This window comes from Ursus arctos, unplaced genomic scaffold, assembly GCF_023065955.2.
Source record: "Ursus arctos isolate Adak ecotype North America unplaced genomic scaffold, UrsArc2.0 scaffold_20, whole genome shotgun sequence".
Classification (NCBI taxonomy): domain Eukaryota; kingdom Metazoa; phylum Chordata; class Mammalia; order Carnivora; family Ursidae; genus Ursus; species Ursus arctos.
Window position 1 is genome coordinate 45,618,095 of NW_026622875.1, and position 21,687 is coordinate 45,639,781.

Sequence of the window (21,687 nt, forward strand, 5' to 3'; positions counted from 1 at the left end):
GGCGCCCCTTGCCTTGTATTCTTATGCCTATTAGAAAAAATTAAAAATTGTTTTAAACTGACATCATAAGTCACATCATCTAGCATTTATCCTAACTTTCTGAAGCCCCCTGCAGGAGTTATATTTTAGTCTTCAGCCTCTTCTAACTTCTAAGTGCTTTAAATTATTCGTTTGCACAATGTATTTGCTCGTTTCAGTATCTGTGGCTGTGTCAGAGTGGCAGACACATGTGTCTATATGATTTATCTTCTAAGATTCTAACATAGCCAATATTTTGCAATAAGGTCTAACACAACATTTGTATTGATTTGTTTCTTACACCAGAAAACATCTGTTGAAAGTATATTAGAGGGATCCTGAAGTGTTTAGAAAAATGATATTTTTTAAAGATCTATGAAACTCAAAGAATGTTACAGCTTTCTTTTTCTTGGTGTTTGGTTTTTGTTTTGTTTTTCATTTTTTAAGTTCGTATTTTTCTACCTAAATTGGGAGAATATGCCAAGTAATTTTATTTCTTTCATTTTGTAGATAGGTACAATTATCCTCATTTTACACATAATAAAAGTTCCTGAGTTAATTTGTATTTCTGATACACAGCTAATTCTTGGAGGCTAAACCAGGAGCCGCATTAACATTTCCTGATTCCTTAGTCCAGTGTTATATTCTGTCATGCCTGGAAATGTGAGTAATAATTATAGCTAGCTAAGCATTTAGTGGTTGAGAGGGGAGGAAGGAGTTCATTTACCTGATGGTAAGGAATAGATGATACAACATTTGAGGAATGCTCTGGTAGTGCTTTCATCTTAAAGCAAGGGACATAGTTCAATTTACCTTGGATCTCTCAGCCTACTTAGCATAGAACTATTATTGGTGCTCATTGATTGTTCAAGCAGTCCAGCCGTAAGACAAACTGTAAGGGCTTTGTTAAGACAGTCTTCATCACAGTGCTGTAAACCATTTGTGTATTTTTTTAATCCGTGGGAAACCTACACTAATATCATGTGTTCTGTTTTCTTTTTTAGACTACAAAAAGGAAGCGTGGCTACATTAAAAATAAGCTAGTTTTTAAGAAGGGCAAGAAAATATCTAAGAAGACTGTTTAAATACACTGTTCTGGTTCCTAACTTGAAGCAGTTGTCCTTGTGAGAACCGGTCTTTGCCTTTAGCTCATGTCATGTTTCACAACAGAGGGTACAGAACCATCACTGGTCCAGATTAATGTACAAAATTTTCTGGCAATGCCTGATTTAAAAAATAAAATTGGCTTATTGAGAACAGCTATTTTCTATTTGTAACGTGAAGCAAGACAGAGCACTGCTGTAAATGTCTAACAGCAGAATTTTTTTATTGGTACATATTATCCTTCAAATCTGAGAATTTGGACTAATTGCACCAAAGAACCCTCTAATTTGGTCCCTGGCACATGCATACTTGTCAATGTTTTTATTTTTTACAAGACCTACATTTTATTTGAATTACCCAGATAGCAATATGTAAAATACAAATGACAAAATGTGATGTGAGTTTCTTGAACCAGTAAACTAGTACAGGTCTGAGAAAGAGGTATTAGAAAAATAATTATACTTCCTTGAACTATATTTATTTTCATGTTTCTCCAATGCAAAGATTGTTTCATCAAATGTACATTTTCTGTTGCTTACTGTTTGCTCTGTCAAAGAAGCTGCTGTTTCAAAGATGGACCTCTGAGTAACTAATTGATGCAAATAGTTTTTTATGTTGACACATTGCTGCTGTTAGCAGTTGTTTTCACCAGGTACTTAACAGAGCAGATCTCGTGCATTGTTCATTCAAGGGCTAAATTTATATCCTTTGGAAGGCATGGCAACTGCACAGAATGTTTGTTGCTTACCAGGTTGGGTTTTGGTATCACTGAGATTAGCACTATGTTTACATGCAAAAGATTAAGGAAAAAAACCCTTAAGGTGGACAGGTATCCAAAGTTCCTTTTCTGTGACTCTTCAAAATGACAAAGGATTTGTAAACTTTGCCTGGATTTCTCTCATTTTATAATAGTTTCATCCATCACAATGATTTTTATCCTCTGCTCCATTTTTTTAAATCCCTGAAGCATTTGATGAAACACTCTTTAATGCTATATGCATTTTCTTACTTTTATTAAAAATGTGACAATTGTCAAAAAATGCACTAAAATATTAATGGAGATTGAACATGTTCATTTTCCAGCTTATAGGCAACTTTATATAGACTTGAAAATTTTCTCCAGTTGTTTAGTAAAAGTGAAAGAGAAAGGGTTTTTCCTGCCACAGGATATAACTTTTTTTTATATAAACAAGCATAACTTACCACTGCTTTTGGTGGAAAAGTGCAGAATAGTATGTACCTTTTATGAAGAAAAGTGTAATTTACAATATTCAGTGAGAATGTTACTGCTGATTTTCTTTTCCAAAGTGTAGAATATTCTTTGATTTATAGAATTCATTTTTGACCCAGATGATGGTTCTTTTACAGACCAATAAAATGGCTGAACATTTTCACAAATAAAGTGTAACTAAATCTGGATTTCTGATACCTTGTCATTTGGGGGATTTTATTTTACTTTGTTGCTTTAAAAGTCAATGCAGAGAAGTTGTTGACTGTAGGGGAAATAAAGTTAATTCAAATTTTGTTTTAAGTGTTGTCTTTTATAAAAATTTTATTTTTGAAGGGAGTTACAGAGTACTGAACACATAATTTCTTCCTTGTTCACGTTTACAAAGATTTTAGAGAATATGTGTACAGTAGTCCTCCGCACTTGTTTGTGGTTTGGCTTTCCTCAGTTTGTTTCCCGCAGTCAACCGTGATCCAGAAGCAAATGATCCTCCTTATGATGCATCTTCAGAATGTCAATAGTAGCCTAACACACATCACAATGCCCACGTCATTCACCTCACATGATCTCATCACGTAGGTATTTTATTATCTCATATCATCACGAGAAGCAGGGTGAGTACACTACAATAAGATCTTTTGAGAGAGAGAGACCACATTCACGTTAACTTTTATTACAGTAGATTTTTGTCAGTATTATATTTTATTGTTAATCACTGTGCCTAATTTATAAATTAAACTTTATTATAGGTATTATGTGTAGGAAAATACGGAACATATAGAGTTGGATACTGTCTGCATGTTTAGGCATCCACTGGGGGTCTTAAAACATGTCCCTCACAGATAAGGGGAGGACTGTTATAGAAAAGAAGTGCTAGATTACTTCAACATCAACCTACTATTTTGTTTTTCCTTCTTTCTACTTGAGAATTATAATCCCATTTTGACTTTTTATGAATGAGTGAAGGGGGAGAAGATACCTTGCCATGTAGGAACTTTATCTCCTTTAAATGAGGATAGGTCTCTAACAAAAGGTCCTGCTCCGTAAAGTATATAACCAGTCAAGTCTTCATTGTAGAATTTTCTCATTAAAAGCAGAAATGATCTTCCACCTTTCTCAGTTTTAGGGAACACCATTTTGGTTCAGTGGTTCAGTAAAACACCATACTGTAACCCCATTTGTGGTTTTATTGTAGCACAAAAGTGAAATTATGGTAGTTTAAATACATTGGAATATACAATAATTGGCTCAGAATATTCTTTAAATCTCTAAATTCATGTGTGATCACTAACCATACACCATACTAATACCAAACTATTAAACTTTTAGGCTATAAAATAGCTTTTGTTTTTGTTCCACATTTTAGAATTGAAAAAAGCTGAGTGCTTTGGAGTATAAATAAGGCAGTGAGACAGCAAATCCAAAGATAAAATTCAGTTTTCAAACTTACATTATTACCTACCTGAGTTGGCATTTGTAGAGATTTACTTCTTTTGAGTCCCTAGGCCATGACCAAGAGGCCAGAGGGCTAGATAGTATAAAAGCATCTTCTAGAGTATTACTGTTTTCATAGCTGAAGTGCCGTAAGATGAGATTTGGAGCTCCTGCACCTTCCTTTTTTTAAGTTTTATTTGTGGCAAAAAATACATAACAGAATTTACCATCTCACATCCGTACATTTTTAAATGTACAGTTCAGTACTTTTGAGTACACTGTCATGCAACCAATCTCCAGAATTATCTTCATCTTGCTGGAACTGCTGCTTGATGTGGGTTTTGTCAGACATCTACCTTGCTGCGTAATCCTCAGTTAAGGTAGGTGGAATTGTGGATAAATGGCTAGCTCAACAGCAATTGCAATTGAGATGGTAGGAAATTGCAACAGACCATCCCTAAACAAATGTCATGATGTTTAATTTTCTTTTGAAGTAAACTTCTGTTACCATGAAATATAACACAGAAGAACACAAAACTGTATACTGTAGTGAATTACCACAAAATAAGCAACTTTGTAACCACAACCCAGGTCAAGAGAACAGAACTGTGCCAGTACTCCAGAAGTTTCCTCATGCCCTTAGCCAGTCACTGGCCTGTCCCAGTTCCCCTCTCCAAAAGGTAACTACTCTCCTAGCTTTTGTAGTAATTACCGATTTCTGGTTCTAATACTGAAGTATTTCTCTCTCAACATAATTACTTAATTACACCTACATTTTAAACAATGTAAATAGAATCAAAGTATTTTTTGTATTTTCCTCAGTTTTTATGAAATTGATCCAGAATGCTGCATGCAGCGGCTTTATTTTCACTGATAAATAGGATTCCTTTTGTGTGTCCATTTCTTTCTCTTTACTCCACTTCACACATTATTCTATTGTTGGTGGATATTTGCATTGTTTCTAGTTTGAGGATATTACAAATACTATAGGAATATCCTTTTACATCTCTCTCAGAGCGTATATGCATACGTTTTTTGGTGGGTATTTACCTAATAAAGTAGAATTGCTAAGTAGGATATTGAACGTTCTTTTAATTCTCACATCCTAATCAGCCCATATTAATCTTTATAATTTTCCCTTTCTGGTGGGTGAATAATGAGTTCTCATTTTGTTTAATTTGCCTTTTCCAGGTTACTGGTGTGGATGGATGGCCATTTGGAAATCCTTTTATATAAGTTTTGATTCTAGTCCATTTTTCTGTTAGTTTTTCTTTTATTATTTGTCATAGTTCTTTATATGTCTTGTATATAGGCCCATCATTAGTGTTGCAAATTGCCTAGGAATGTATTATTTTAATGTAGCCTTATTTTTCAATCTTTTGTGTGCCTATAGCTTTCTAGACCCCGTATAAAAAACCTTCTGAGATGTGAAGGTAGTCTCTTGTATTCTTTTCAAGAAAGTTTATCTTTTGTATTTAGCTTTGTAGTCCACCTGGAATTCATTTGTTGAGTACAGTGTGAACTGTTTTGGGATGCTTTTTGTTTCATTTCATGGAGAAAATATCCTTTTCCTACCCTTCTGCAGTACTCCTGTGCGGTATAAATCAAGTGTCCATGAGTCTATTTCTGGAGTCTGTTACATTACAGAGAGAGTTCTTACCTTTGGGTCTTGACTTACTGTAGCCTTAAGATAATTAAGATACAGTAAAGCAAGTACCTCTCCCATCCCAACCTGTTCTTTAATCTTCCCTTGGCTGTTAATGGCCCTTTGCTTTTTTATATAAATTTCAGAAACACGTTGTTAAGGAACACCAAAAAAAAGAAGAAGAAACCTTGTCAGGCTTTTGATTGGAAATTAAAACTGTAGAATAATCTGAACACCTTTAACATATTGTGTCTTCTATGAACATGGGATATCCTTCAAGTTCTTTAGGACTTGGTCATCTTTAATTTGTTTTCCAGTTTTTAAATTGGCCTTGTACATTTTCATAAATTTTATTGCAATGTAATTTTTTGATGTCTTACAAAATTTTATTTTTCAATTGTTAGCATATAGGAAGTTTGGTTTCGTATGTTGAGATTATATTCCACAACCTGTTAAATTCTAACAATTCAGATTATTATAAACATTGTGCCATCATAATTGAGAAATGATGGCAGTTTTCTCTCTCCCTTTCTAGTGGTTACATTTTTTTTTTATTACGCTGTACTGATAGAACATCTAGCGTAGTACTGCATAGAAAAGGTAACATTTGTGTTTTGTCCTGTTTCCTATGGGAAGTTCTGTTTTTTTATTTTTTTAAAGATTTTATTAGAGAAAGCAACAGAGCATGAAAGAGCATGAGTGGGAAGGGGAGAGAGCAGCAGGCTCCCAGCTGAACAGGGAACCTGATGACCTGAGCTGAAGGCAGAGGCTTAACTGACTGACCCACCCTGGTGCCTCATAGGGGAAGTTTTTGGTATTTTTCATAAGCTGAGTTTTTATCATGAATGACTCTTAAAACATGGGCTTTTTTTCCCCTTCATTTACTGAGATGATTCGGACTCTTTTATTCTGTTAATATAGTGTTAAACTAAATTTGCATTCTTGAAATAAAAGTATTTGATAAAAATACTAGTAAAACATTCGGCTAGTAAAACATTTGGGCCTAGATTTTTCTTTGTGCAAAGGTTTTTAATTACAGATTTAATTATTTTATAGACATAGGATTAGTTTTTCACTTGTCAGTTTTGTTGAAATTGTGTTTCTCAAGGAATTTGTCCATTTCATCTAAATTTTCAAATAGATTAAAATTGTTGCTCATATCACTTAATTTTAATGTTTGCAGATTCTGTAATCCTGTCCTTGTCATTCCTAACATTGGTTTTCTTTTTTTGTCTCACATTCCTATGTGTTTCTGGCTCTGTCCTCTCCCTCATTACCATGCTCATTTTCTTTGGCAGTTTTTAATCAATTTTGTTAAATTTTTTTCCCCTTTCAAAGACCAGTTTATAGCTTTGGTGACACTTTCTACAGTATGTTTTTTATTTAATTTATGTCAGTTTTCTTCTATTTCCTTGGACAGGAGGTGTTCTTTTCAATGTGTTGATTTCTTTTCCCAATATATGAATTTAAGGTTATAAATTTACTCCAAGTATAGCTTAAGTTCCATTCTCACAAGTTTTGATGCGAACTATTCAGTTTAATATGTATTTTAATTTCCATTGTACTTTCCTTGAACCGAGGGTTAGATGTACATTTCTTGCTATTTAAATGTGGTGATTTTCTAGTTATGCTTTTATTATCCATTTCTACCTTAATTGCATTGTGGTCAGATACTCTGATTTTAACCCTTTGAAAATGGTTGAAATTTGCTCTGTGGCCCAATATATAGTCTATACAGGTGTGTGTATATATATGCCCCTGAAACTTATTACTTGCTGAGGATGATGTATTAAAATTGTAGGCTATTAACAGATTTGTCTAATTGCCCTCAGCTGTCAATTTTTTTGTGTTTTGAACCTGTATTTTTAGGTGTTAACATACATTTGGAACATTCTTGGTAAATTGAACCTTCAATTTTTGGGGAATACCATAGATTTTCAGTAACCCGTTTTGTTACAGCCTATTCTGTCTGATAAATAATAGTGTTATATCAGCTTTATTAAGATGATTGCATGCTGTATCTTTTTCAGACTTCTAATGTGTCCTACTTTGGATTTGTTGAGCTTGTTGGTTTTTAACAGTGAGGTTTAAAATTCTTAATCATCTCTTTAAATATTGCTTCTCCCCCGTTTTCTTCTGAAAATCTGAGAATCTGATTAAAACACAAACCCTCTTTATTTGGCGGCTTCTTTCCTTTTGTTCCTCCTCCATTCTGTGTATTTTCTCCTTAAATTCTTTCATTACTTTTGACTAATCTGATGTTAAACTCATTGATTTCATTTTATTCTGTTTTTCAGTTCTAGAATTTATCCCATCTGCTGTGCTGCTTTTTATGGTTTACAGCTGACCCACTGACATTTTCGAGCTTTTATTTAACATAGTGGGCATAGTTGTTTTAAGCTTATATCGAATAAATCCACAGTCTAGAGCTCTGTGGGTCTTGTTTCTATTGTGTGGGGGTTTATTCCTGTCTGTCGTTCGTGTGATCTTATCTCCCAACACGCAGGCATTTTTATGTGTTCTAAACATATTTAAGAAATTGTATGAGGAAGTTCAGGCCTAGGTTGTTTTCCTTTCTAGAGAGGATTTGGTTTCTGCTAGGTATATAGGAAACCAGCAAGCCCCAATCACCTTAATCCAATTTAAGGGAGGATATACAAAGCTAGCCTGACACCCCTAGGTAAGGGCTGGCTCATTATTCTAGACTGAAACTTTTCAAGGATTATACCCATGCAGATGTAAATATTAGCATTTATCCTAGTTCTGAAAGTTACTGAAATAACTGTTTGGTGTCTCCCAATTTCCAGGGGGAAATGGCCCCAAATGCCAAGCTGCTTTCTCAGGATTTCCATCTTCTAGATTCTGGGCTGGTGATACTGTCTTGGTTCTATGTAGTCTTAAAGCAGATGTTATGTCTTGTCTAGCTTTTCTCCTTGTCCTTAGCCAGGGAAATGGCCCAGATTCCCTAGTCCTCCACTGTCAGAAATATTTTACTTAGAAAATATGGAATTGTCTTGGAGAGTTATTCTTAAATCTTAAAAAGAACCTGGAGGTCTTTTGATTAGTATATCAAATGTCTGCTTCTGTGAAATTGGCTTCAGTGAAAGTTGGAGATCAAATGGGAACCGGAGTGACTAAGTGTGACACAGTGCATTCTCTTGTAACCTTAGCACACTATCTTAATTATTCAAACTTGATAAAACATCTTCTGTTCTTTGACAAAACGAGATGAACATGGATTGGAGCTCAGGCCCATATCCTGCTGAAGGACATACTTTTTTAAATGTTTTTATGGCCCCATCTATTGACAAAATGACTACACTGACAGAAGGCAAGCCCACTTTCCATTTTGCATCTTTCAGTTATATATAATTAACTTTTAGGTTTGTAATCTGTTTTTTTTTTTTTTAAGATTTTATTTATTTATTTGACAGAGATAAAGACAGCCAGCGAGAGAGGGAACACAGCAGGGGGAGTGGGAGAGGAAGAAGCAGGCTCATAGCAGAGGAGCCTGATGTAGGGCTCGATCACACAACGCCGGGATCACGCCCTGAGCCGAAGGCAGACGCTTAACCGCTGTGCCACCCAGGTGCCCCGTAATCTGTTACTTTTTGTATATGGCTTGAGGTAGGAACCATATACAAACTATATACTAACTTTTCAGTAAGTCTTTGAACTCAAGTAATGTGAGTCCTATACCTTTGTTCAATGGCCTTTTAATACTTACCCTAGGACCACAAGCACACACTGGGTATTTTGGGCAACTCAGTAAATAGTATCATCACCTAACCCGCAACTGACATATCTAGAATTTGTTTAGTTCTTAAGAAGAAATCCAAATGGCAGTATATGCACAGGGACATACTATCAGGTTAGCTAAAATGTATAAAGTGGTGTTAGGATGTACAAAAAGTGCCCTGTATTGCTGGTGGGAACTTAAAACTTTTCAAACCACTCTGAAAATACACATCCCCCATTTCCCAGTAATTCCACTCCTAAATCTGGCAAAAACAGCTGATAGCAAGCAGTATGTTCAAAAAGGGAATAGTATAAAATGAAAAAGAATGAACTACATTGATATGGAATAACTGATCTTAAAAATGAGTTTAAAAGACTAAAGGATTATATAACATGATTTCATTTACACACAGTTAAAAAAAAAACCTAATATATAGTGTTTAACACAATTTTACATCCCTAAATACATTCCTAAAGCTATAAGGCAATGCAGGATGTGACTATTTTTTGTGGAGGTGGAAGGGGTAATAGGGGGCTCTGATTACAAATGGGTAAGTAGAGTGGTTCTGGAGTGATGACCGTGTTAGGTTTCTTGAGTTGGAGGGTGGTTACATGTGTCTGCTTTATTACACTGTACATTTGATTTTTGTATTGTGCTTCTATTATACTGCACACAAAATGAGAGCAAGGTTGCAGACTAGGAAGCTCCAGGCCCTCATTTCTTTCATGAAAGCGTTAAAAACAAGGCAAAGCAAAACCCACCAATGTTCCCAGAAAAACAGCAGTGGTCAAAGCACTGAATAAAGGTCCAGTCAAGACAAAGTCATATTAAAAATGTCATGTTTTTATTCAGCCTTTCTCCACCCCCCTCCACAGTGTGGCATGGTTAGGAGAAAGCAGCCTCCCAGCTCCCAGTGATCTTTCTCAAATAGCAGGGAGCAAGACAGACTTTATTTGCAACATTCTAATGTGTCTCGGGCTGTCTGGTCTCGTTTTCACCTAACTTGGCTCAGGGAAAAGTGCTATAGGCTGAGAAAAGCTACAGAAAGAGGGAGGCATGGCTTATAAAAGCTGCAGGGATACTACAGACCTGGAGATGGGCAGGCACGAAATTATGGGTCCAGGAACAAGAACGGATAAGGCCATGTATAAAGGGAATAAAAAAAAAAAAAAAAAGCACAGGGCCCCAGGGAAGACATGGCTAGAAAAGACCTGAGGTGACCTTAAGTAAGTCTCCACCCTGGGCTGATTCCAAGGCTCCAACACTGCAAGTTAATGAAGGTCTTTCTGGCACAGAGCCAGTTTGAAAAGACCGGAAGAGACTTTTCAGATGCCTAATTTTCAGCAAAAGATGACAAGGCATATAAAGAAACAAAAACATGACCTATTCAAAGGAAGAATGTAATGTGACAGGAATCATCCATTAACAAACAGGCATCAGACACACTAAAGATTTTAAACCGTCTTAAATATGCTAAAAGTAAAAACAGTCAAAAAACTGAAAACATGAACAAAGAATATCAACTACGATAGGAATTATCTTTTTAGAAAATCAAATTCTGTGGCTGAAAAATGAAAAGTTCACTGAGGGTTTAACAACACTGGAACAGAAAAATCAGGAAAACCGATCAACTGAAGTTATTTGGTCTCAGGAGAACAAAAAATTTTAGGAATCTGAAAACCACCTACAGGCCACCATTAAACGGATGAAAACACATTATGGGAGTCCCAGAAGAAAAAGAGAAAACTGCAACAAGATTTGAAGAAATAGTGGCAGAAAATTCCCCAAATTTGAGGAAAGGTAGGAATCTACAAATTCAGGAAGTTCAGTGAACTCCCAAGTATGTTAAACCCAAAGGAACCCACAACCACACTGAGACACATTATAATCAAACTGTCAAGAGCAAGAGCATCTTGAAAGCAGCAAGAGAAAAGTGATTTATAATATAAAAGCAAATTGGATTACCAGAGGATTTCTCAGTAGAAACTTATGTCAGGAAGCCGAAGTGCTGAACAAAAATAACTGTAAACCAAGAAATTTATACCTGTCAACACTGCTCTTCAAAAATGGAGAAATTAGGAAATTTCCACATAACAAAAGCTGATGGAGTCCATTACCACTACACTTGCCTACAAAATATTTATCTTTTAAGTAGAAATAGAAGGCTTTAGACATAACTCAAAGGTATACAAAACTATACAGGTAAATACATGGGCAAATATGAAAACCAGTATTATAGTTTTGGTTCATAATTTCAGTCCTGTAATTCTACCGTACTTAAAGTGCATAAAAATAATTATAAATCCTGGATACACATATAAATATGTAATTTGTGACATCAGTAACAAGGGTAGAACTGTAAAGGAGTAGAGTTTATGTGACTGAAGTTAAGTTGATATTAATTTAAAATAGATGGCTATTACTTTAGGACATTCTATGTAATCTCTCTGGTAACCACAAAGAAGACTAGAGAACACAGATAAAAGAAAATGAGAATAAAAATGTAGCAGTACAAAAAATTAAATACAAAGGAATACACATGCATTCAAAGTGAAAGGATGGGAAAACTATTTCATGCAACCAGTAATCAGGATTGGCTATACTAATATCAGACAAACAGAGTCATACATTTATAAGACACAAGGTCATTACATATTGATAAAAATTAATTTGCTACTATAACACAAACATTACAAGCACCAAATATCAGAGCTCCAAAATATATGAAGCAAACATTTGCAAAATTGAAGGAGAAATTGCCCTACAATAATAGGGCCTTCAATACCCCACAATCCATAATAAAGCAACTATGCAGGATCAATAAGGAAATAGAAGACTTGAACAACCCTGTAAGGCCAGCTGGACCTAACATGCTTACACAGATGGTTCCACCCAACAAGAGCAGAATATTCCTTTTTCTCAAGTGTGCATTCTTCAGGACAGACCATGTGCTAGCTCACAAAGCAAGTCAACAAAGTTTAAGACAAACCATTGTGATCTTTTCCAATCACAATTCAAGGAAACTAGAAATCAACAGCAGAAGGAAAACTGGGTAATCCACATACATGTGGAAATTAACACTCTTAATCAGTGGGTCAAAGAAGAAATCACATGAGAAATTAGAACAGAAGACATAAAAATAAAAGCACCAAAATGGGATGCTGTGAAAGCAGTGCTAAAAGGAAATATATAGCTGTAAACACATGTGTAAAGATCTAATATCAACAATCTAATTTTGAACCTTAAGGAACTAAAAGAAAATAAACCCAAGATTAGAGCAGAAATAACTAAAATACAGAAAATACAAAAAAATTAAAAATTGTTTCTTTGAAAAGATCAACAAAATTGACAAAGCATTAACTAGACAGAAAAAAAAATGAAAGTGGGACCATTACAACCAATTTTGTGTAAGCGAAAGGCTTAAAGAGAATAAATACTATGGACAACCGTACATCAATAAATTGGATGGCCTAGATGAATTATACATCAACAAATGGAACAAATTCCTAGAAATATTACCTATGCAAGACTGAATCATGAAGAATCAAAATATGAAGATGACCTATATCCAGAAAGACACTGGATTGCAATTTAAAACCCCCCAAGAAAAATCCAGGACCATAGGACTTCACTGGTGAATTCTACCAAACATTTAAAGAAGAATTACCACCAATCCTCAAACTCTTCCAAAAAACTGAAAAGGGAACATTTCCTAACTCATTCTATGAAGGCAATATCCTGACACCTAAGCCAGAAAAGGACATTACAATAAGGTTATAGATCAGTATCCCTTATGAATATTGATGCAAAAAATCCTCAGTAATAACATTGAATAACATACTAAAAGTATTACATATCATGACAAAGTGGGATTCTCTGAATGCAAGGATGATTCAACATATGAAATCAACGTTATACACCACACTTTACCAGAACAAAGGGAAAAACACATCTCGATAAGATGCATGAAAACAAAATTCAGTGAATCTTTCATGATAACACTGAACAACTAGGAAAAGAAGGATGCTATCTCAACATCATAAAGGCCACATAAGAAAAAATCAGCAAACGAAAGATTGGAAGTTTTTCCTCTTAAAAATCAAGATACCAGCTTTGCCACTTCCATTCATGTATTGGAAGTTCTACCAGAGCTATTAGGCAAGAAAAATAAAAGTCATCCAGATTGGAAAAGAAGTAGTAAAATTGTTCGCAAAAGATTTTAGATCTAGAAAACTCTATAAAGATTCCACAAAAAATTGTTGGAATAAATACAGCAAAGTTGCAGGATACAAAGTCAATACATTAAAATCAGTTGTTTCTGTATTCTAACAATGAAAAGTCCATAAAAGAAATTAAGAAAACAATTCCATTTGCAATAGCATAAGAGTAAAATACTTAGCAATAAACTAAGGAGGCAAAAGTCTTGTTTAGGCATACCTCAGAGATGCTGCAGTGTCAGCTCCAGACCTCCACAACAAAGCAAATATCTCACTAAAGCAAATCAGAGGAACTTCCTGCTTTCTCAGTGCATATAAAAGTTACACCGTACTGTAGTTTATTGTGTGCAACAGCATAATGTCTAAAAAGCAAGGTATGTACCTAAACTAAAAAAATACTTTTTGCTAAGGAAATGCTAACCATCTGAGCTTCCCAGCAAGTCCTAATTTTTTTGCTGGTGAAGATCTTGCTTTGGTGCTGATGTTGATGGCTGCTGACTGATCAGGTTGGTCGTTGCTGAAGATTGGAGTGGTTGTGGCCAATTTCTTAAAATAAGACAACAACCAAGTTTGCTGCATCGATTCTCTCATGAACAATTTCTTTGTAGCGTCTAATGCTATTTGATACCACTTTACCCACACTTCCAAAATTGCAGTCAATTCTCTCAAACCATGCCACCGCTTTATCATCTAAGTTTATGATATTCTAAATCCTTTATTGTCATTTCAACAATTTTCACAGCATCTGCACCAGATATAGGTTCCCCCTCATGAAACCATCCATAAGATTGCTCAACTGTAAACAGCAACTCTCACCCATTAAAATTTCTTCATGAAATTGTAGCAATCCAATCACATATTCATGCTCCACTTCTACTTCTAGTTCTCTTGCTATTTCCACCACATTTGCGGTTACTTCTACTGAAGTCTTGAACCCCTCGAAGTTATCCCAGGAGGATTGGAATCAACTTTCAAACTCCTGTGAGTGTTGATATTTTGACCTCTTCCTATGAATCATGAATGGTCTTAATGGTGTCTAGAATGGTGATCCTTTCAAGGTTTTCAATGTACTATGCCCAGATCCATCAAAGGAATCACACTATCTATAGCAGTTATAGCCTTACAAAATGTATTTTTAAATAATAAGACTTCAAAATCAAAATTACTCCTTGATCCATGGGCTGCAGAAATGGAGGCTGTATTAGTAGGCATAAAAATAACGTCTTGTATATTTTCATCAGAGTTCTTGGGTAACCAGCTGTATTATCAATGAGCAGTAATATTTTGAAAGGAATCTTTTTTTCTGAGCAGTTCTCAATATTGGTCTTAAAATATTTGGTAAACCATGTTGTATTGATGTGCTGTCATCTAGGCTTTGTTGTTCCATTTCTAGAGGATAGGCAGAGTAGATTTAGCATAAATCTTAAGGGCCCTAAGATTTTTTGAACAGTGAATGAGCATTGGCTTCAACTTAAGTCACCAGGTACATTAACTCCCTTTGAAGCCAGGCATCGACTTCTCCCCTCTAGCTATGAAAGTCCCAGGTGGCATCTTCTCCAATAGATGTCTGTTTCCTCTACACTGCAGATCTGTTGTGTAGTGGAGCCACCTTCATTATCTGAGCTGGATCTTCTGGATAATTTGCTGCAGCTTCTACAACAGCATTTCCTGCTTCCCCTTGCACTTTTACATTATGGCTTCAATTTCTTTCCTTAAACCTCATCAACTACCCTCTGCTAGCTTCAAACTTTTCTTCTGCAGCTTCCTCCCCTCTCTCGGCCTTCCTAGGAGGAGGAGAGTTAGGGTCTTGCTCTGGATTAGGCTTTGGCTTAAGGGACAGTGTTGTGGCTGATCTGACCTTCTGATTTAACTAAAACTTTCTCCATATCAGCAATAAAGCTGTTTTGCTTTCTTATCATTTGTGTTCATTGGAGTAGCACTTTTAATTTCCTTCAAGAACCTTTCCTTTGCATCCACAACTTGGCTAACTGGTGCAAGAGGCCTAGGTTTTGGCCTCTCTCAGTTTTCAACATGCCTTCCTCGCTAAGCGTAATCATTTCTAGCTTCTGATTTAAAGTAAGAGATGGGTGACTCTTTCTTCCACTTGAACACTTAGAGACCATTCAGAGGTTATTATTGTCAATATTGTCTGTCTCAGAATAAGGAGGCCCAAGCAGAGGAAGAGAGGTGGGGGGTCAGATGGTTGGTGTAGCAGCCAGAACATACACAACTTTTAACATTTATCCAATAAGCTTGCCACCTTATTGGGTGTGGTTCATGACACCCCCAAACAGTTACAATAGTAAGATCAAAGATCAGTGATAACAGATCACCATAACAAGTAAAATGAAAAAGATTAAAATATTGCAAAAATTACCAAAATGTGACACAGAGACAATAGCAAATGCTATTGGAAAAATGGTGCTGATAGCCCTACCTTAAGCAAGTCTGCCACAAACCTTCAACTATAAAAAAAGCAGTATCTGCAAAGCACAATGAAACAAAATGCAATAAAACGAAAACTAAAAACCACAAAATATTTCTGAAGAAATGGAAGATGAAATAAGTAAATGGAAAGACCACCTGTGTTTATGGATTAGAAGACAATATTGTTGTCAATACCATGCAAGGTAATCTACAGAGTCAGTGCAATGCCTGACCTATTAAAATTCCAGCGATGTTTTAAACAAATCTAGAAAATTCCATCCTAAAATTCATATGGAATCTCAAGGGACCCTTCGTAGCCAAAACAACCTTGAAAAAGAAAAAAAGTTGAAAGTCTCCCACTTCCTATTTTCAAAATTTTCAAAAAGCTATAGTAATCAAAACAGTCTGGTACTGGCATGAAAATAGATACAGACCAATGTAATAGAACGATGGGCCCAGGAATAAGCCCTTGCATCTTGGTCAAATGATTTTTGGTAGGGGTACCAATACCATTCAATGGAGAAAGGAGAGTCTTTTCTTCAAATGGTCCTAGGAAAACAAGATATCCATATGCTAAATAATGAAACTGGACCTTTACTTAACACCATATACAAAAATTAACTTAAAATGGATCAAAACCCTAAACATAAGAGCTTAAAGTATAAAACCGTTAGAAGAAAACTTAGAGGAAAAACTACATGGGGGTGCCTGGGTGGCTCAGTTAAGCGTCTCCCTTCAGCTTGAGTCATGATTCGAGGGTCCTGGGATCAAGCCCTGTGTTGGATTCCTGCTCAGTGGGGGAGACTCTGCATCTTCCTCTCCCTCTGCCCCTCCCCCAACTCTTGCTCTCTCTCGCTCTCTCAAATAAATAAAATCTTAGGGAAGAAAAAGAAAAGCTCCATGAAGTTAGATTTGTCAATGATTTCTTGGATAGGACGATAAAAGTACAAGCTACAAAAGAAAAAGAGATAAACTGGACTCCACCAAAATTAAATACTTTTGTACATCATGGACCCTATCAACAGGGTAAAAAGGCAACCTACAGAATGGAAGAAGCATTATATATCTGATAAAATTATAAATCAGAAATTATATATCTGATAAAGAATATTCAGAATTTATAAAGAACTCCTAAAACTCCACACATAAAACCCAATTAGAAAATGGGCAAAGGACTTAAGACATTTCTCCAAAGAAGATATAGAAATGGCCAATAAGCACATGAGAAGATGCTCAACATCACTAATCATTAAAGAAATGCAAATCAAAACCCCAATGAGATGGCACTTCACACCCTTTATGATGATTATTATTAAAAAAAAACAAGTGTTGGGGAGAATGTGGAAAAACTCAAACCCTTACGCATTTCTGGTAGGACTGCAAAATGATGTAAGCACTGTGGAAAGCAGTATCGCAGGTACTCAAAAGTTAAACATGGAATTTTCATATGGTATAGTACTTCTACTTCTGGATACGTATATCCCCAAAAGAACTAAAAGCAGATATTACTCAGATATTTGCACTCCCAGGTTCACAACAGCATTATTCACAATAGTCAAAAGATATAAACAACTCCAATGTTCATGGACAGGTAAAGAGAGAACAAAATATGGTATATAAACATACAATGGAATATTATTCAGCCCTAAAAAGAAAGGAAATTCTAATAAAATTTGAACACACTATGCCAAGTAAAATAAGCCAGGCACAAAAGGACAGGTGTAGAATGATTCCACTTATATGAGGTACTTAACAGTAATCAATAAAAACCAAGTAAAATGGCGGTTGTTAAGGGTTGCAGAGATGGGGGGTAGGAGTGCAGAGTCATCATTTAATGTGCAGGGAGTTGCAATTTGGGAAGTTGTAAAGTATGGACACAGATGGTTGTGCTGGTTACACAATACTGGGAATGTATTTAATGCCAATGAACCGTATACTTAAAAATTGCTAAAATGGTAAATTCTATGTTTAATACGTATTTTGCCACAATGAAAGACTAAAACAAAATGTGAATTCAGCAAAAAAGAATAGGAAAGTGAACAAATAGAGTAACTCATAATATAGATTGACCCGTAAACAAAATGTTAGCTTAAAGAGGCAAAACCAAGCATGTTCTTTATAAGTACACATAGCGTGTGTGATGGTTTAAAAAAAAAAATTACTCCAAGAATCAGGACAGTGGTAGTGTTCTCTCTATGGTCAAGGAGGGGGATACAATTCTGTAGGGACACAAATATGGCATTTAAGGTACTAGCAAACTTGGGTGTCTTCACTTAAGCACTGGGTACATGGGTGTTTATTCTTGGAACTGTAATATATTTTATATAAATCTTCTGTATATATTTCACAATTTTTTATAAGGGCAAATTGAACCCTCTCCCACCTAAAACAGAAAAGAAAGTGAACCCTGTCCATGTTTAATTTCCCAGATGGTTCAAACCTCTTCGGCGTAACATAAGACTGGAAAAATCTAAAACACACCACAGTGATTATTTTGCAGTCTTGTCTTTGAAGATTTTCTCCCTCAAAATAGAATATATTCTGTTTTTCCTTCTCAGAGATAAAATGGTTCCACACAGTTTATTCTCCCAGATGTTTTAAGACTACGAACCTGGACAGGCCTACTGCGTTAGGACTTTGGCTGGTAGGCACTTCTCACAAACCGGAACATTCACCAGATAGGAGTTAAATGTTCCTATGAATTTGTCAGAACATTTCCATAAATACTGTGTATCTGGTAGATTTTTTTTTTACTGTGTTTAAAACACTGTTTTGATCTAAATATGATTGCTGTTCACATCAAATTAGCAATATCTAACCAATAAAATCTGAGCTCATTCAGAGCCATCAGTTCCAACTGAAATTTTGGATCCCTAAAAATAAAATACAGACACACAGACAGGTATAGTACTTAATTGAAATATATTGTCTAATATCTACAAAGTGAACAATTGGTCTTAAGAAAGCAGACAAAAGGCACAAAATCAGTATTACTACAGAGAAGCATTCATGCTACTGGATTTTTATAAATATTCTGAGTGGCACAGTAAAAAATAAATTAAGCATTGAGCAAAAAATCAAATACTTCATTTTTTCCTTGCTTTATATTCTAGTCATGTCTTGACCTCATTTGTAAAGGCTGAGGACTGACATTCAGCTGAAACCATGGAACACTTTTGCAGTCTTTATGTGTGTGTCATTTAATCACAGTGGTTTTCTTGCCGAGTTTGGGTCAAACAAGAGAGGCGCACTTAAAAAAAACCCACAGGAAATTATTTTCTCTTTCCCCAAACTAAATACAAAATCGAGGCTGGGGTGGTGCGGTTTTGTATACGCACACGTGTATTTAACTCCGAAAGCCCTTTTTCATCACAAAAGTAGTGAAGTCTTCATCTGACTTGTTTTCTACTGTAAAAGGAGCGGCTTCTGAAAAATGTCTAACTAATGCTTTGCACATGAGAAATTGTCAGAAAGATTCTGGGGCAAGGAGATGGGAGGAAAATCCCAAGGCGGGCCTGCTTCTCCCAAGGGCGCTCCATCTTGGAAGGCTCTGGCATAAACCTCTAACAGCTTCTTGCCCCCTTCGCCATTCAGCAGGAACAGTTTCCCGTTCTTGAGTAAGGACAAACGAAATGCTCAAGTGGGGAGGGAGGTGGGAATCACAACAAAAATTGTGAAGGGACAGCCACCTACCCTTCTAAAGCCACGTTCTACCATATGGACACCACCCGGACCATGCCAGTTCACCTCTGCTTTGACAGGAGTTGACGACACGAGAATACTTTCGTGAGTGCAAAACGTTTTTGGCAAAGTGAAAAATAGAAAACCTCAAACCTCATTGATAAAAAGGAGCTCATAATTACCCACTTAAATCTTGGTAAGTGCAGTATTTACATGTGTGATAATACCCAGCAGACATGTGTCTATAGTGCACGTGTGTGGACATACAGTGTACTGAGAGCTCACACACAGACCTGCGTACACACACGTGCCCCCAATGGCTCTTGAATCAATTCAATCCTAGAGTAGTTTGGTGGTGCGTTTTTCACAGTATAGCCTTTCTCTCTCAGGTACCATTTCTTGAATGATATCAAGAGGTCTCGGTGAATACCAGCAGAACCTTGACACTGTACCACTTTAATTCCTACAAAAACAGGGCTATTCTGAAAGCTCTGCACCTCCACCCCATCAGTGTGCCTTCCAAAGAGGATTGAAGTACACCCAGCCGTCACCCTGCAAGACAAGGAAGGAGACATTTATGAGGACCTCTCAGCTGGGCAAGGGGAGAAGCAAAGACAGTTCCCCAGCCTCTGCTGGGCTAGAAGCGGGGTACCAAGCAAAGCAGTGCTCTGTTAGCATCTGTTCAGGGGTGCCGTGTGTGTGTGTGTGTGTGTGTGTGTGTGCACGCGCGCGCGTGCGTGCGTGTTCTGGTAGCTCACAGCCACGCCATGCCGGTGGTCTCACTCCCCCTCCTTGGCCCGGCTGCTTTGGAGAGACCATACATCCTCACATCTTGGCATTTCAGGAGGAAACCCCACAAAATAACCAAAATAACATAAGAAGGGGAGCTTACATCATGTAAGATTAGCTGCCAGAAAGCTCTTTGAAACAGTGGGGCAAGACAAAAAAGGAGGGTGGTCGGATGACCGGACAGGAGAGAGGAGGCCAGGCCTGCCTCCGAGGAGCTGGCCCAAGCAGTGATTCATGGCCCGGCGGCCTGGAGGGGACTGCCCAGCCACGGCTCCCTGCAGCAGGCAGCGGTCACAAGTCAGCACACGCAAGACACGACACCGAGTGTCAGAGACAGGGCCAGAATCAGAGCGGGACACGCAACCTGGGGCTTACCTAGGAGGGACTGTACTGAATGGTAACGATTCTGGTATTGGGATGATTTGTATTCTTTACATATCCTCAAGCTTTCTGTTACGAACATTCTGGCTTTTATCAAACCCAGGAAGAGCTGTGTGGGGTTTTCTGTTGTTGTCATCTTTTGGGTTTTTCTACATCCAACTTTTCCCAGAAGCCAGGCAAACTAGTTGTCTCCGAGAGACCAGATGCACCTCACAAAAGGATCCTTGGCGGATTTTGTCACGGTTAATTTTGTGTATTAACTTGCCTGGCCACGGCGCCCAGATCACACACTCCCTCGGGATGCGTCCGTGAGGGTGTTTCCAGATGGGATACTGAGCACTGGGCCGGCTGCTCTCCCTCGCTAGAGCGGTGGGCATGGCCCACTCAGGGCCTGAACACAAAAACGGCCGAGGAAGGAAGGAAGGAGGAATTCACCCTCCTTTCTTTTTCTGCCTCACTTCTTGGGGTGGGGACAAGCTCATCTCCCGCCCTTGGACCGGCCTTTCCACCACTGGCTCCCCTGGTTCTCAGGCCTTCGGACTCGAACTGAATCACACCACCGGCTTTCCCGGGGTCTTCAGCTTACCCACAGCAGATTCTGAGGCTTTTCAGCCTCCAAAAGCTCATGAGCCGGTTCCTCAGAACAAATCGCTCTGGATTTACATCTCCTGCTCCCGCTTCTGCTGTTTCTCTGGAGAACCCTGGCTGACACAGATCCGCCCCACCTAGGCCAGGCTCCCAGCCCCGGTTCTCGCTCACAGCCTCCTGAGGCAGCTCGAGCGGGCTTCCCGTCTGAACCAGCCTCCGGCCTGGAAGTCTCTGTGCTCCTGCCTGTGGGGACAACCGCGGCTGCTTCTGTTCCCGACCGGACATCCACCTCCCAGTTCCTATCTCCCCCTGCCGCCTTCCTGCGACACAGTCACCCTTCCTTGTAGCTCAGGTCAGACACCAGCAGCACCTGGGCCCAAGAGAGCCTAGACATACGTCCATCGGCTGGCAGTGTTTCAACTTGTTAAAATTCCTT

At 37.4% G+C, this 21,687-nt stretch overlaps 2 protein-coding genes across 4 annotated transcripts in view; one reads left to right on the top strand and one right to left on the bottom strand.

Annotated features, from left to right (window-relative positions):
• The window catches only part of STT3B (STT3 oligosaccharyltransferase complex catalytic subunit B), a 103,116-nt gene extending 100,463 nt beyond the window's left edge, over positions 1-2,653 (top strand). For both annotated transcript variants that reach the window (XM_026496849.4, XM_057316051.1), the window contains one exon: positions 1,023-2,653. In XM_026496849.4, coding sequence (XP_026352634.2) covers positions 1,023-1,103 — 81 coding nt within the window. In that variant the 3' untranslated portion in view covers positions 1,104-2,653. The remainder of the gene's footprint in view (positions 1-1,022) is intronic.
• A 16,062-nt stretch (positions 2,654-18,715) lies between these two features.
• The window catches only part of OSBPL10 (oxysterol binding protein like 10), a 292,041-nt gene continuing 289,069 nt past the window's right edge, over positions 18,716-21,687 (bottom strand). For both annotated transcript variants that reach the window (XM_026496853.4, XM_026496850.4), the window contains one exon: positions 18,716-20,045. In XM_026496853.4, the coding sequence (XP_026352638.2) occupies positions 20,001-20,045 (45 nt within the window). In that variant the 3' untranslated portion in view covers positions 18,716-20,000. The remainder of the gene's footprint in view (positions 20,046-21,687) is intronic.